The 17,399-nt window shown below is 41.0% G+C and overlaps 2 protein-coding genes and 1 long non-coding RNA gene across 3 annotated transcripts; 1 reads left to right on the forward strand and 2 right to left on the reverse strand.

Moving 5' to 3' along the window:
• Nucleotides 1-2,399: 2,399 nt before the first annotated feature.
• Nucleotides 2,400-9,734, reverse strand: calm1a (calmodulin 1a). The gene is made up of 6 exons (XM_085390598.1): nt 9,513-9,734; nt 3,973-4,003; nt 3,735-3,878; nt 3,519-3,625; nt 2,706-2,841; nt 2,400-2,593 (listed from the first exon to the last, which is right to left on the reverse strand). The coding sequence occupies exons 1-6, from the start codon at nt 9,717-9,719 to the stop codon at nt 2,565-2,567; spliced, it is 654 nt and encodes a 217-aa protein (XP_085246724.1). The 5' UTR covers nt 9,720-9,734; the 3' UTR covers nt 2,400-2,564.
• LOC146646472 (uncharacterized) lies at nt 4,010-9,506 on the reverse strand. The gene has a single exon (XM_085390599.1). It carries the CDS (start codon nt 5,110-5,112, stop codon nt 4,510-4,512), a length of 603 nt encoding a protein of 200 aa, XP_085246725.1. The 5' UTR covers nt 5,113-9,506; the 3' UTR covers nt 4,010-4,509.
• On the forward strand, nt 9,675-17,375 carry LOC146646473 (uncharacterized). The gene is made up of 3 exons (XR_014908710.1): nt 9,675-10,556; nt 12,803-13,005; nt 15,725-17,375. It is a non-coding gene; the product is annotated as an uncharacterized LOC146646473 (long non-coding RNA).
• The last annotated feature ends 24 nt before the right edge of the window (nt 17,376-17,399 follow it).

The raw sequence follows: 17,399 nt of genomic DNA on the forward strand, positions 1-17,399 counted from the left end.
GGGCTTGAGCCATGATGAAGACGACTTGTATGAGGAGGTCAAAATGAAAAGCTTCATCTTGAATATTTAAGACTGAGGTGGCGATTGTGGGATTGCAGAGGAGCAGACAGGGGGACGGGGAAGTGTAGGAGGTGTTGGATGTATCCTCTGTCACACACAGAGTTAGTAGCTGGAGTTATGTAACAGTCTGAAGTGTATTAATACATCTTGCTGCTCTTTGCTTGCTATTAGTGAGCTGCCACTCCAGCATTAATAACGGGCTTTCCAGTGCAGAAGATTCTCCCCTCGCCTTCAGCTCTGCTGGCTCCAGATTGCTCTCATAAATATTTCAGCCTTTCACCTGACAGCCAGAAGAATGTAGTGAGGAGCGAGTGTCTGAGGGATTTACTTATATGGGGGTACTGCAGAAGACGAAGATTTTACTCACCTACCCCTCAGATGGAGGTTTAATCATTTAGTTCCCATTTTTGATTTTGTTTGTTTTCTTAAATTTCTGCTACATTTACAGGATTATCGTGGCCAGCTGATCACAACTACTCTGTCATTACCAAAAAAACAAAACACATTTTTGCCAGGCACATCAGGCGGTGCTGTGATTTGCTCATACATAGAGGTCAGAACTGTTATTTATATGATTATTTCTGCTCCTAAGTTGGGGATTTTAACATGAGTATCTATGGTCTTGCCTTGTGTTTTGCAGCCTAGTCTATAGCCTATGGTGCCATCTGCTAATCTGAGTTACTAAAAAGGAGTGACAGTGCCCTATGAAGCATTTAGATTGGAAATGGCAAATAAAATCTCCCTATAGTACCCAGAATTGATCAGTTATGGTAAAAATAAACACAAATGTTTTGGTCAGGGCTAATACCCTCCATCCCTTAGAGTGAGATGGAGGGTATTAGCCCTCAAACATTTGGTAGTCCTCATATCAGAGCTGGCACCGGGATGGACCCTGGACAAACTGGAGAGATAACATGTGTCAGCTAGCCTGGAAACACCTCTGTATTCCCCTGGATCAGCTGAGGGAAGTAGGACCTGGCCCAAAGAACTGGTAGATGACTGAATGGATGGTTCACTAGTGGATTTGTAAAATATACATTCATTAACAGTTGATTTTCTTAGACTTTATTTACCTTCAATGGTCTGGCAATAAATGAATGTGGGTTTACTAACGAGTCAGTGAAGTAAGACTGAAACAAAACATCACAAACTGAAGCCAACAGCTGACGTGACTTTCTAGCCAATAATGGAAGTGTAAGTTGATAAACCCACCCTGTTATCGATATATGGCTCCCAAACACCATCTTTTTTTATACAGTCCATGGTTGCATCCTTTTATCACAGTCTTGTGCTTTCGCAGAAAGTAGTTTTTGTTAATCTCATCCCAAAATATGTTAGGTGGGTTTCAGAGTCTGTGCTCACAGTAAGACATCACACCGATCACCAATGAGTCATTTTAAAGCAGTACGTCCCCCACAGAGTTGCAGGAAAACACACAAGTCAGCTTTTAAAAAAAACAAAACAAAAAAACCCACACACACAAAGTGGCATCTCAGTTCATGTTTGTGTTTTTATTGGAAAAACAAAATGTAAAGACGAGCATGTACATCTTGGAATGCAGATCAACTGAACCAAACAGAACAGCTGGACTGGGCCGGGCCTCGCCACACCCATACACACAACCACACACACACGCACGCACACGCACAAACAGAAGATAGAAACACCGCAAAGCACCGACCCCCGTCCCCACTAAAGTGAACTTGTGTACACACACAGCATTTGAGGCAATGACATTTTATTCTTTCATCACTTCCTGTTAATCTAAAACCATTTGTTTACTCAATGTTGCGTCAAAAGCTGCTTGTGTATGTCGATCATCTTTAACCAACCGCCCTGAAACCCTACGACACACTCGCCGCCCAACATGGCTCAAAATCGTCACCCTGCCTTGAACAAAAGGTGAACACACGAAGGAAAAGTGACATGCCCGAAACACAAGATCTAAAATGACTTCTTATTTATTCTATTTTTATGCTTTTCTTAAAAATATCTGACTTCACTCAGGTAAGCAAACTGTGAAAGCTTCTTCCTTCGCTCAGCTAACCAACACCTCCTAGGCCGACCTGAGGACCACCGACTGCTTTCTCCTGCTGTGCTCTCGACGCTAACCCACGAAAAGCCTCATGCATGAAGAACAGAAATGAAAGAAGACAGGAAGTCGAGGAAGAAAGGCGATCGGCCGTCCCGAAACATCGCAGTGACGTCAGGAAGCCAGCTGCGCGGCGACCGCTCGGCTGTTGAGTTGAGATCTGATTGGGCAGCTCGGCGCTGAGATGGGAGAGGGGAGTGGGACGGAGAGGTGGGGGTACAAGCCAGTACATGCAGATTCAGTTAGGTTTTGTTTTTTTCCTTTTTGTGAACTTGTTTAATATGGACAGATCTGAGATTTTGAACATTCAGTTTAAGTTGTTGATACAGAACAGTATGATTAAATGTAGATTTTTGCAATAAGAGGTAAGTGAAACTTTTGACAGATTCTTTGTCTTTAACGCGAGCCCAGTTCACTTGGCGGTCATCATCTGGACAAATTCTGTGGAGAACGAAGAGGCGGAGAAAGAAAAGCCATCAGGAATTATAACACAGCAAGCCTCAGGACCAATCAGAGCTCTGGAGCTTCTAATAACACTCATGACCAAGCTCACCTTCGTAGTTGACCTGTCCGTCCCCGTCGATGTCTGCTTCCCTGATCATCTCGTCTACTTCCTCGTCTGTCAGCTTCTCTCCCAGGTTAGTCATCACATGACGCAGCTCTGCTGCACTGATGTAGCCATTTCCATCCTGACAAAGAGATGGGGAAAAGTGATCAGACCAACACGCGTGCCATTTCAGTGTTTCTCCGCATATCTACTCTGGATTTGTGAGGCAGGAGGTCAAATCCAAAAAAAGATCCCGTTTTACTCTTCACCACATCCTCCAACAAGGAGCACGCTGGATTAGTTAAGAGTCATTTACAGTGAGGAGCTGTGGCTTCATATCAGAAGTGTTGTTATGAAAAGGGAATTTTATTTTGAAAACTGACTGGCCACTTCCTTCATTCCTATTTCTGACTTCCTGCTTTGAATATGACATGAGGCGAGTCAGTTTCCCCACACAGACTTAAGTCGAGTCGTTTAAATGCTTCAAATGCATTGGGACGAGTGCTGAGAACACACCGAGGGCTCGTATGGAAGTTTTTTTTCCCACAAGAATTTACCAGCTCTTTTCGACTCTTCTTATCAACAGGACGTCTATAAAGACCTACGCAATTTCTCTTGTTTCCAGTGACTGGAAATGGCTAGGAAAAGCAGCATAGTATGCCATCTTTCATAAATTTCCAACCATCAGAAATTAGACCGCGAGTGCCACCGATTGTTGGAGTATTCTGATACCTTGCAAAGTGCCTTGACGCAGCTGTTATACTGACTGCAGCATTCATACGTCAAAATATGTATGAAAAACACTTAAACCAGGCCCACCTTATCAAAGACTCTGAATGCCTCCCTGATCTCCTCCTCACTGTCAGTGTCCTTCATCTTCCTCGCCATCATTGTCAGGAACTCGGGGAAGTCGATGGTCCCGTTGCCTAGGAGTAGGAGGTAAATATGACTCATCATTGATAAAAGGGTTATTTAAAAAAAGACAAGTTAGACAGATGAATCCTTCCCCCGTGTCGAGGGAGGACAGCAGCGTACCATCAGCATCCACCTCGTTGATCATATCCTGGAGTTCTGCCTCGGTCGGGTTTTGACCCAGTGACCTCATGACAGTGCCCAGCTCCTTCGTGGTAATGGTACCATCTCCGTCTTTATCGAACAGGGAGAAAGCCTCCTTGAACTCTGAACAGGCAAACGAAGAGAAGAAGAAAGGACATTTACACTGCAGCTGTAAAGACGCGAATAAAATTAGAAGTGTTTTATGGCATCACCTTACCAGCAATCTGCTCTTCTGTTAGTTGGTCAGCCTAAAAAAACAAAACAAAAACACCAAAGAGTGAATTAATATGCTATGTTATTACCAAGATTGATTAAGAAAAAAAAAAAAGAAATCCAATACAATCGTTTTGGTTCAACAAACTAAGCTTTTTTTTTTTCTTTTAATGAGACTTGATTATCTTTTAAATTGAGATTAATCAGATCCTGCCTCATCAGGCATCACAAACAGTGGTGAGAACTGCTTCTGTAAGCACTTTGTTGTGGTCGACTTGTGACATGCAAGCTTTGCCTGACAGAACTCTTCATCTTCGGTCATCATCTTCACAGTTTACCATAGCTTACTGCTTTTACTGTCATTTAATGATCTAAAATTTCCTTATTTCGAAAGGCTCATTTTAAAACTCCAGGATTATGTTACTTTGAAAGAGAGAAAGAAAGACAAACTCCTCACAACATCAACAAAAACACTGACAAGGCTTCAAGGCTTTTGATAATGATATTAGGAAGCAAATGCGGGGATTAATCAGGGATCTCATTACTTGAATCCAACCTTTATATCATCAAAGTGGATATCTGTTAGGTCTGCCACCAGCTTCGCTGCTTTTGGTTCTGTTTTTTTCACATCCCTGCCTCCACCTCCTATTCCTCCATCCAGTCTTAACCCTCCAGGCCCTCTGCGCTGCTTCAGATCCACACCTCTTCCTGCTCCACCACCACCTCCTCCTCCAGTTTTTATGGTCAGCCCATCAAGCGCTCCCCGCACCATCACCAAGCCCTCAGCCAGGCACTCAGCCTGCTTGCTGGTCTGGACGCCCTGCTTTTTTACTTCAGCCAGCTCGGCTTTGGTTCTCTGCAGGCAGTTCCTCAGGTCCTGCATCTCTCTGACAAGGCCATCCATGCGGCTTGATGACGAGTCCATCAGCATCTGCAGGAAGGCCCTGTAGCTCCTCTCCTGCTGCTGGATCAGCTCTTTATAGTAGTGCTGCTGTTCGTCCAGGAGGTCATAAACGGTGGACAAGCTCACCAGCTCGTCTTCTGCTGGGTAGACGGCGATTTTCTTGGGCAGCATGACGAGTGGGTGATAGCAGGAAGGGCAGGAACTGGGAGGAATGGGTGGATGAAAAAAATGGTTAGACATCTATCCGTCGCTTCTGATTGGCAGAAAGGATGGAAGGAGGAGACTTTGCCATGTTTCTGAATAGTTACATATTCAGGAACATGGATTATAAGATGCTAAAAGATGTTTTTAGTTGTCCTGGATGGGCAGACGGATGCATCAGTCGTCTCGTCTTTCAGTCATTCCAGTGTAGGTGGATGACAGAAGTTTTCCCCAGAGCAGAAAGAGTCAGCAGATTGGCACTGACCAGCCAGGTTGATGGAAAAGTTGCTCCACCTGTTGACGTTTTCCTGTGTGTCAGTCTCTCAGCCAAGCTTTCTATCCAAGTGACCAGGCACTGTTCTACCCTGGCTTCAACTGCCTCCAACAACTTTGGAGAACCCCTCTCTTAGCAGTGTTTCAGCCTCCCCGACACATGGACATTCAAAACCTCCTGCGGAGGCTCAACACATGAAGAGCAGCGGAACAAAGAAATCGAGGCTGGAGGAGGTCAGTGAAACTTATCAGTAAAATTGACATTAGGTGTGTGAGAGTAACGGGGTCCAGACCAGGGGGGAGGTCATGAGAGTTCAGTGTGTGTGTGCGTCTCCACATGTATATGCTAATCTGTCACCTGTCATCTCACTGCTACATTTGCAGCTCCCAGGGAGGATCGGTTGGCTAGTCATCTGACCTCCTGCAAAGCATCATGGTTCACACCAGGTGGACCCCTCGGGAAGTTCCCCTTTCTCCACTTACTAATTTGTCCCCAAAGCAGGCCAAACTTACACCTTCTCCTCAATGCAGATGTTTGTTTTTTTTAATTTTCAGTTTGTTTCTAGATTAAACTTACTACAAAAACTGTCTAAGGTGCCAAAACTATCAAAATCTATGCAGCTTTAGGGAATTCAGTTGCACTTTTGAATCACAAGGGTCATAAATAACGACAAGAGTGCCTGTAATTGATTACTACGTCTTCTACAATGAACATGTAGCTTGCAAAGGGGGAACAACAATAGGACATGCATCCTGTTCATTTGTTTAGTTTTCCATTCCATTAATATGATACAGGTATTGGGTTAATAAGCTATAATCCTCACTGGGAAGACAATATCAAGCCTGACCTCATCATTGCTTTGCTCGTGAAAGATCTTATCATCTTTATATTTGTTTTTGGATGAACTTTATTGTGTTCATGGGAAGAAATGGTAGTTTAGATAAAAGCTATAGAAATACAAAAATATTATCATGATATTACGGCCCTAATTATTTAGCACAATTGCAGACTGGTTAACTAATTAGAAATCTATTTTTTAATAAAGTAGATTTCCTTGAACTTTGTGGATATGCTCAAAGGGAAAGCGAGAGGTCGGGCACATTAACAGCACTATCTACATGATCCTGTTTTAATAATAAAAACTGCCGGAAGCCAAACCTGAAACTGAAACTAAAATGGTAAAATGATCAATTACCTGATATCTGAATCAAAATATGCTGTGTACTCATGTGACCCAAGGGAAAGGCGGACACTAATGACGGCACTGATCTGTGTCAGGCCGAGCGATGGTTAACAAGCTGCTAACACCTCTAATATCCAGGCCAAATTCCTCTCAAGGCGCCTGGCAATAGAGCCGCGTCAAGTATGAGGGCTCTATGATTTCCTTCTACAGCACCCATGGGTATTATTCTGAAATGTAAAATTAAACTCCGTGCAGATGGCTTTGATTAAAGCCGAACACAACAGCTTCTGTTCCCTGTACTTTGACAGTTAAAGTGAACTCATGATGGACATGTCACGCAAGACAAGTCTGTCTGCTTTTAAACGAATCCTGCATATGTAAGGAAGTACAAGGAAGTACAGCTTCAGCCTACTTCCTGTGTCAACTTTCTCACGTACGTAGCTATAGCAACCACAAACTAACCACAGGGTAATTTCCCCCGCAGGAAATGGCCTTGTAAAGCAGCTTTTAGAGGTCATTATTAGGTTCGGGGACTAGATAATTAAAGTACAAACTCTGGAGCTTGAATTACATCAACCAATCAGAAGCAAGACTGAAACAAACATTAACAATGTCAAATCTAAGATAAAGCCAACAGTCTTCACTGGGGGTCATTCGACTAACTTGAACCATTCAGGACCTGAAGCGATTTCCCCCCTCAAATTCTTTCTTAGAGGGTTGATCAGCGCCAGGTGGGCAGCTTGAAATAACAGGTGTGCACCTTGAACCTGAAGGCTGTTGGTTTGTGTTCCTTTTCAGATGCAGGCATCTCTCAGATGACTAATTTTTTTTGGACATGATCTCACAATGACAAAAATAAACATTATGAAGAACAGCCAGAGTAAACTATATTCTGATCTACAGACTGAAGAACGCCAGTCAACATCTGCACGCTTGTTCTCTATATGTCTAATACAGTAAATACACACACAGATACAGAGCTTTACATCTCCTGTGTCAAAACACTTTTTTTTTTTTTAAAAACAAACACTACTAATTAATCCATTATGCAGCCCTAATAAAAACAAGCTGAAAAATCAAACGCTCCCCTTCTGTAAGGAGTTGTTTTTCTGCTTATTCCTACAGAAAAAAAAAAAAAAGCCAAGTTCAGAGCCCTGTAGCCAATCCAAAAAAATTCAAATAAGAGAAGCTCCAACAACAATTATCTAACACTAACTTTAAATGTGCTACTGCAGAACAAAAATATGAAACGTAAGACCAAGAAACACTCAAAACCGGCCCACTCAAGTAGGGCATAAACCTCTCCCAGTCGATGTGCAATGAGTTTGACTTCCCTGCTGCAGTGCTAACCAGGACAAAAGCTGCTACAACAGGTAAAGTGGAACTTTAATTACCTGGGACTGCTGTTTGCACTACTGTTAAGAGTCTGGGGTTTTTTGTTTTTTGCCCCTCACATAATTATATCATGCATATTTATATTTTTAGGCAGCAGTTTATGGTTGCATGTATTTGACTTCCTCTCTTTGAAGCCTAGACACATGCTAGCTTTATTATAGACTTTACACTGGGAAGTTCCACACCTTAATCTTATTTGTAGACATAATTTTACCTGATCGGACCGATATGTAAAGATTCACACTAGAAACTACAGCCAGAGTCATAAAAGAAAGAAATGTTTACAGTTTTATTTTAAATATGTTATTAAGTATCATCAGACTACCTGGTTAGGTTAAGGTACTGTTTTAAGGTCAGGTAGTAGTACCTGGTTAGTTACCAGTTAGGTTATGGCACTCTTAAAAACCACCTGGTGAAGTTATGACACCAAAGAGAACTCTGTTAGGTTTAGGTAATAAGGGGTATTTGGTTAGGGTATGCAGTAAAAACATAACCAGGCAAGTTACAACACTAAAAGCCACGCAGAGAGGTTTAGGTGCATTTATGTGCTTTAACCAAAAATGTTTTTTCAGTAAATGTTTTTTAAAAACATGACATCAAATACACACTGAACAAAAATATGAACTACAAAAGGATCAATTTTTATACTTAACAATAGGGTCCTGAATGTGTAAACGCAAGCAACTCCCTCCACAAGCTATAAACGACAAACCTGGGTGGGATGCTACCACTCCCCTGGAGACTGGCACAGTGCATTCATGGACACACAACCCAGGAACAGTGGTGTATGTGCGTGTTTAAATAGTATAAATAGTGTAACATGGTGATTGCAGTGTGCATCCACTGCAGATCAGACTTTTCATCTAGGATCATCAATCTGTACTTAAAAATGTGACGTCAAAACAGGTCAAACACGTTTTATTCTACGCAAAGCGTATGCATGTATGTACACCATAACCTCTGGCCTAATTAGGACTATCAGCGGCTTTTACAATGGTTGCACGTTGGACTTTGACAGCTCTTATCTACAACTGTTAAGCTAACGCCTATGATAATATGCACCCTTACATAAATGGTCTGAACATGAAGGGCAGATGTGCACCTTTATTTTACAGCTCCATGTCTCAGAATAATCAGCAGAGAGAGGCAACTCTCCTCCTGAGAAAATTAGCCATCCTTACATCCTTACTAAAAAACAGAAGAAAAGAAACCACCGGAAAATCAGACTATCGGCGAGGGGATCACTGTTAGCTGTGATGCTAACCAGCCAAAAGCTCCACCACAACTACCAACTGTGGCCACCTGTAACGAGTACTACCTCTCAGTTCTCAGTTTGTGAAGGTGCTTACGGCACCAAAATCTGCTGCAATTTCACAGAGTGGGCTCTTAAAGAGGGGGGGAGGAAAAAGCCGCGGTGGTAATAAACTGCTCCGCCCGCAGAGTCTCTGTCTAGTACCGCCACAGTATTAACATTCGTCCCTGAGCGCTCTACTACGGAGATATTTCAACCCCGCATCTGGCTTCCAGTCAAGTTCACACAGCTTAAATCCACACACATCTCAAGGCACGGCTGGTTAAAATACTCACCATGTCTGTGCGGAGTTCCAACAGCGGGTCTGCTAACGCTACGGGGGAACAGAGGGAAATGGACGGTCGCCACAGAGCAGGAGGGCTGGCTGCTGCTTGGGGGCGGGTACGCAGGACAAAGCACCGCCGCACAGCTCTCACGGTATTCCTCCGCAAAGACCAGTGAGTATGGCTCCCGCGCTCGCTGCACGCGTTCATACGCACCATCTTGTCATTTTTAATTTAAATCCAGAGAAGTTAGGAGTTGGAATAACCGCACTTAGTTAGAAATCAGGAAGGAAATCAAAGTGGAACTGTTTTTCAATTGAATGGTAAGGTCTATATTATTACAATGCTTGGGTAGGTTGGTGGTGTTGGGAGTACATATACTTTAGGAAAGGATGTGATACAAGAGGTCCAGGCTTCGTTTCTTTTTATTTTGCCAGGAAAATAGGAAACGGCTTCGGAAATTTAATGAAACATGTGCAAATATGCACAAAAATATAGTACACAAGTCTTGTCCTGTCTTCCTCCATTTGCCACTAGCCAGTCATGGCAGATGGCTGCCCCTCCCTGAGCATGGATCTGCTAGTGGTTTCTTCCTGTTGAAAGGGAGTTTTTCCTTCCCAAGGTCGCTAAATGTTTGCTGATGGGGGGTAGACACTCACTGTTGTACTCTCTATTCTGTATATATTGACAAACACTCCAAAAGACCAGTTGTGTAATTTTGTTCTGTTTCTCTTCATTAAGAATAACTTCTTGACAGCCAATCTTCCACAGAGACAGTTTCTGATAACGCTTTAATGAACAGGAGATGGATCTACTGAAGCTCCAGATGCATCTCTCAGGTCCTGTGTTAGGTCTTTACTGGATTTTTTGTTCCCCTGTTTCTTAAATACTTGACTCTTGGATATGGTTCATCTGCTGTAGATATTTTTTAAGGTCGGCACTTCTTCTCTTGTCTTTGACTTGTCCCATTCTCTCATTATTTTCTAAGGAACCACAATGCTGAGATGCCTAAAGATACAAATGATCTGTAGACACAACACTGGTCTGGTTCATCCTGTGAGTGAGGTGCCTTTTCATCCTTGAATGATTCACTGCTCAGTATTGAGTGGCTTGATAAACAAGTAAAATATGTTATTTTGAAAATGGTCGGGTACAAACAGCCAATGTCCAAAGAAAACAAGAAAGATCTTCAGAAACTCTGGAGAACTATAACTTCACTGTCAATGTAAATGTGCTTTTGCAGAACATTTGCTGCTTGAGTTTCAAAATTTAAATGTAGGAATAACATAAAATGTTGCTTTTTAAATGACTATAAGGACTTTTTTTTATGTATTTAAAACATGAATGTGAATGACAAATATGCTGTAGGCTTTAAATTTTTTAAGTGGGACACCTGGTCACCCTAGTTGCAGGAAATGTTGAGCTTTAAGTATCCATCACCTGGACATGGTATGTTATTTCACCATTTTTGACAATGTGGTGGAGTCGGGGGATCATAGCACTGAGCTTACATCATGGTGGATGACCCACTCTACCTGTTAAACCACAACCACTCATATGCTGCTCTCACACCACATTTCTTATTGTGTGACAAAAGATCACGCTCCAGGAAATAGGGGGGGAAAATGCTACAGCCTGAAAAGAAATGGTAAACATAGATAGATGTAGCTTCCGGCTCTGCAAAGTGGTGTTCTCATGAAGTCCCCCAAAACCATTCTTTCATTATACTGGCCACCAGGGCGGGATACCTGTGATTGACTTAATATCCCATTTCGGGTCATCACTAATAAAACGTTTGGTCAATTTTTGTAAAGTTTGGTTACTCTGAAAGGAGGATTATGCAGTACATTCTCATGGACATTAGCAAAGGCAGTGCCAAAATGCCTTAAACATTTTGCAATGGTCACCTACTGGAAAAGTTAGAAACATCTTCATGGCCTCAGTTGCTTTTTTCAGGTCACAATGAAAAAAAAAAGATTTTGGAAACTTTAAAGATTACCAGGATGATTATCCACAACATGAGTTTGCAGTGTACCTGGTTTACACTCATATCTACCGCTCGGGTGTCACGTCTGATTTCAACACACTAGCATGTTCAGATTACCAAGTTTAGAGGAGAAATAAACATATTTACCGCACAATACAGACCATCAAGTCTTAATTTGGGATCTAATTAATTAAATGTAATTAATTACACATGGTGAGGTTAATGTTAACTAGTGAAACCAGCAGGACTGGCCTCATGTGTCAGTCAAGCTTCACTTTCCTCCCATTAGTTATTGCTGTAATACTAAAAACATTTAAATCAGCATGTTACCTGCCCACTTTTTGCCATCGCCACCAAATACAGGTTAAGGTTTAATTATTATTTTTTTAATTGCAGTTAAAAAAAAATTACAAAATAACATTGCTCACAAGCATAGCATGGTATGTGTTTTGGTGTTGTTTATGGCCATTAATTATTTTCTGTATTTACTTTAGGGTTAGATGGAACAATGGCGCTTACTTAATTTTCCAACAGCTGGTTACGTGAATATGTGGATCTTATATCGTTTGGCTTTAAACATTAGTCTGCCCACTGCACAAAACTTGCAGTTTCACTCTGTACAATTTGACTGTTTAAGAGCATCGACAGTCCCATTAGGTTGAGGCATCAGTTGGTGAGTCAGCCCAGACATTTCAAATGTCATCTGTCGCGAGAATAATGAGAGGAGCTTTCTGAATATGGTTTGCTGTTTTCAAAATGTAAAAAAGGCTTAAAACATTAGTTTTTTCCTTTTATGCTGAAGCCACTGGAATGATTTCTACATATGGTTTTGGATTGCTCTGTATTTATTGGTCACATTAACACATATTAAAGTGATTAGGAATAGTACTGCAGGTTATGTATATGCAGAAATAATATACTTTTCATCACATAATTTAGGAGCTGCCAGCCTACATTTTTGGCTTTGAGAAACTCTCTATTAAACCTTATCCAGTCTAAGTATCCATGATAAAGTATCATTTTAAATAGAGTGCTGTTACCTGTCAGCACCTGTCCACTCTCCAATTAAATAAAAACCTCTCTTTATGGCGTCCGTTCAATCTCAAGGTGGTTTCTCTTTTATATATATTTACATTTAAGGCAAAATTAATGTCATCTGGCGATCCATTGGCGTCATTATGTTTCATGACAATTAAAAATATTAAAAAATATATCAATATCAATAATTATTATGACCTCAATAACGCGACACTAACACGCTAGCGCGGCCGCGCAGAAACTGACGGACTACTTTGTGTAACGATCTTTTATACAGGCGGAAGGATACGCTCTAAACAGCGCGGCTGACGGCACTGGGTACAGTTGCAGTTTTGATTTTGAGAGCCGGATTCTGATTGGACAGCGCGGACCCGCAATGTGCTGCATGCTGTAAGGAGGCTGCTGATTGGCAGGAGGGGATCTGCAATGCGTCAAACCACAACGCGTCTCCACCGCAGTTGTAGACAGACCGGAAGGCGGGTAAGATCTGCCAGGTAGTTTACAGGTGTGTGGCAAGCAGAAATTAAGACGTGTTATCCTCTTTTTATTTAAAATTGCACTTTTAAATGTATTTGTAACAAAGTTTGTTGTACAATTGTTGAGTAATAGAATAAAACTGATATCCACCTGAAAGTTAAAACTGTCTGCATGAATGTTTTGTTTGTTTTCTGACTCTGTTTGGAAAAACTAATTGCCCCCTGCTTTTAAATCATGAATTAACTGTGATTAACAACACAAGTTAAATTTTACGAACCACACTCAAGAGAAGTAGACTAAAGATGTCAAAAATATGTATTGGTGTCACTTTCCCATATATTTATCATCATGTCACATTTTAAAGAAACCAAGTAACATACATCTATCAGTCTGGAAATAGTTATAAAGTTTATAAAGTCTAAAAAATTTTGGACTCCAGCAAACGCCGGAACAAGTCTTCATAAGTTAGATAGTATCATAGATAGTATCTTAGCCCCAATATCAGGGGCTAAGACTCTGCACAGGTGCGTTTACTGCTGCTGTTGGAGTCGTTTTAAAGGTAGAAATGCCATTAGAAATCAGAAGAGAGCAGTTAATACTGAACTACTGGGACATGGTCAAGATCTTTCAACAAAAACTATTCTCCAACCCTGCTGGGAAAAAGAGAAAAGAGAATTGAAGAGCTTTGGGTGAACAGTGAGGCAGGAAGCAGCTGAACTTAATCTGAACAACATCAGCATGAATCAATCTCTACCATTACCTGTAATACCACAATGGATACTCCCTGATGCTGTAGCAGATTTCAAACTATTGGACAAAAAGAAAAAGAATAGGGGTTTTATATTAAACTCGCATACAATGCAGACATACAAGTTATGTCAAAATCTACACAGATGCATCAAGGAATTCATCCAACCAAAGCGGGACAGTATTTATTGTTCCTGAGTTTAATGTCAAAGTAAGGAAAAGGATCAGTGACGGACTATCAGTGTATAGTTTCAATACTGTTAGCTGTCCAGTGGATTGAAGATGCAAGACCACTAAGATCTGCGATATGCTCAGACTCGAATTCAAGACAGTCACTCAGCATATAGAGAAGAAGAAACAATAGAGCATGTTTTAATGCACTGTCAGAAACATGATGCCAAAAGAAGACAACTGATCAAAAACCTTGGTGATATGAAAGTGAAACTGGACTTAGTTGATTTATTTTGTAAGAAGTTGAAAAGTGAAAGTTATCAGGCCTTTTTTTTTTAAGGCAGACTAATTTGTTTGGGGGGGGATTTGAATTATCGATTTTTTAAATGTTTTTTTTATATATATTTTTTTATTATTTTTTTTACTTTTTCTTTCTTTTCTTTTTTTTTTACATTTTGGTCCACGCTCCACACCAAATGGTGGCGGTAATGCAACATTTTGCTGTTTGCCAACCCCCAATAAATAATATAGAGAAGAAGACTAGAAAACTTCAGTGGGATGTTTTTGTCCACAAATGGAGAAAACTTGGGACCGTGGTGAACCTTCCCAGAAGTGTCCGGTCCACCAAAATTACTCCAACATGGACAGCTAATCCAGGTGGTCACAGAAGAACCCATAGTAAAATCTGAAGAACATCTAATGGGGGAGTTTCATGGCAAAAAGCAGTGCTGACCAAAAAGAAGACAAAAATTCATCTCACATTTGCCCAAAAAGATCTTCAAAATGTACGAGACTTTGGGGAAGATATTTGGTAAAATCTGAGGTTTTTGGAATGGTTGAATCTCATTACATCAGACACAAATCTAACAAAACATTTTATCACAAGAACACAGCAACAGTCAAACATCGTGGGGATAGTTCAGTGGTCTGAGGCTACTTAAATGGTTCAGGACCTGAACAACTGAACAACTTAATTGATGGAGTCATGAATTCTGCTCTCTGCCAGAAAATCCTAAAGGAGATCATCATTTTGTTTCCTTATGCTCATAAACTGTGTTACCCTGCAAGAGTAGTAATGGGTAGATGACGTCTCATGGAGTGTATGAAACCTTACTGTGTCGACACTGTGTTAGTGTGCTGCTCAATAGCGACATCTGCTGGATATTAAAAACAATCCCATGCAGCTCGGATTCAAAGGAGCTTGCAAAGAAAGATCGGATAAAAAAGTATGGAGAGACTGAAACAGCTAACTGTAAAAGTATGTCAAATGTAGATTTTACAGAAATCTTTGTTGCAAAGAAATGTAAGTAAAAAAAAAGTGAAATAAAAGTGAGTTTTGTTGGGAAAAATACATGCTTGTGACAGTGGGAGTGGTTGTGTACTTGTAAGTGAGGGGTAAAGGCACAGTTTACACAATTTTTATTAAAAATGTGACGTTTTTGTAATATGTTGGGACCAAGGTGAAAGTGGTTATACACACTTTACATCTCTTTCTCATACCTTTCTGAAAGGGAAGGTCAAGGAGGTGAAGCAGCTTCTGAACCCCTCATCTTCTATAAAGTTATGCGGCTGACAGTATTTAATGATCATGTTCAGCACAGCCTGCTTGCTTTCTAGAAATTTAGACCCCAAAATGGAAATATATGTCTCCCAATCTACAGACTTTAAACACCATTTCTGCACACACCCTGTATCACACTCCTCTATACTCAGTTCTATGTATCAGTCCATTACAGGATAGTGGTCACCTCCTACAAACACCTGCAAGTGAATCTGACACTAATGTGTGATTGTCCTTCCAAAGAGACGCCAGATCTGCTTGACCACCTGAAGATTGATGATCTTATTAAAAAAGAAACACCAGGCATGTTGCCAAGGGACTGTAAAAGATGCCCTGGGCAACATTCAGACAATGCCTGCAGATGCTGGGGTTAATGGCATCTTTATTGGCAATCATGCCACTAGGTGGACTGCATATGAGGGAGCGTCAGAGATGGGTTACATCACTGAACCTTTGCCAAAAGCGCCACATCAGAGTGACAACAGACTGCGCCGCAGCACTTACACCACTGGAGAAATCCCACAACCAGGAAGGTGGAGACTATGCCTGTCTCATGGGCTGGAGAGCCACACATGAGGGTAGTTAAAAACAGAAATTATCTGATATATGACGCTAAAATTTACAGCAATCATTATAAACGTTAAACTTTTCTACTGTGAACAGTTGAGCAGAAGGTTTGGTTTTGACACAGAATGATCACTATATCAAATTATACTGTAATACATTAAAATACAAGTACTGATGACCAGAGTACACATATGCTACACTTTTTTAATTTGTGGTTGACATCAAGAAAAGACAACAAAAGTCACCTTGTTTTTAATTTTGATTTCTTTTTTTTTTATTTCATGATAGTGCAAATTAACTTGGATGAGTGACAAAACGTTTCTCCCACAAAACGCTACGTCCAGATGAACAGAATCAACTTTTGGAGATTTACTTTCCTGGATGATTGAAAATGCATCAAGACCAGTTTTTGGATAATTTCTGCTTCAAGATTTTGAGAGAAGCAAGGCAGTGGAAAAGTCAAGGTCTTTAGTCATCGCTGCCCTTAAAACAGCATCTGAAGGGATACATAATAGCTCTTCCCACTGCTCCAAAGAACCTGGCAATTTTGGACTTTTGTGGAGGACTTGTGAGGACACCCAAATTGATTTTCAAATGCTTCAAAATAGCCTCATCAAATGAACTATCACCTGCCCAAGCAGCATTCATGACCTGTTCTGTGGAGCCAAACTCCTTGATGAGTCCTTTAAACAATTTTTTGGTCAATTGACTCACATTCTTGTCCAGATTTGTTATAGACTCCTCAATGCTGATTTCAGGTTGCACCAAGTTCTTGACATGTTCAATAATGTCTTCTAAGTTTTTGTTAGCTAATGAAAGCAGAGGCTTTTTTAGGCTCTTTTTGTACTGAGCCATGAGTCTAGCTATTAGACACATGGCAAGGTACTCGGCTGCTGCCTGAGATGACACTGACAATTCTGAGAGCTTTTCCTCTAACTTTTCTGAGGGTTTCTCTTTAGACATTTCAGACAGTTTTTCCTCTAACTTTTCTGAGGTTTGCTCCTCAGACTTTTCCGAGGGTATGTCCTCTGAGAATCTGTCCTCTGACTTTCCAGACATTTCCTCCTCCATCCTCTCGAGAACTGGTGTTGAACTTGAACAAGAGGATGTTGAGCGTTTCTCTGGTGACTTGACCTGCTTTTCCAGAGACGCTGGTCTAGAAGGACAGGGTTTTTTAGATTCTCTGCCACTTTTCTGAGAATAGTCTGATTCTGTGTCTCTTGCCCGTTTCTGTCCCTTTGCAATGACCTTTTGGATCTCTTCAACAGCATCAGACACTTTTTTCGCTCTGAACAATTTCATCTATTGTTTCATCATCAACCAAAAGCAGAATATTTTGCAAAAACTTTCC

This window comes from Rhamphochromis longiceps, linkage group LG19, assembly GCF_057381845.1.
Source record: "Rhamphochromis longiceps isolate RC_006_pf linkage group LG19, R_longiceps_female_GT1.1, whole genome shotgun sequence".
Classification (NCBI taxonomy): Eukaryota; Metazoa; Chordata; class Actinopteri; order Cichliformes; family Cichlidae; genus Rhamphochromis; species Rhamphochromis longiceps.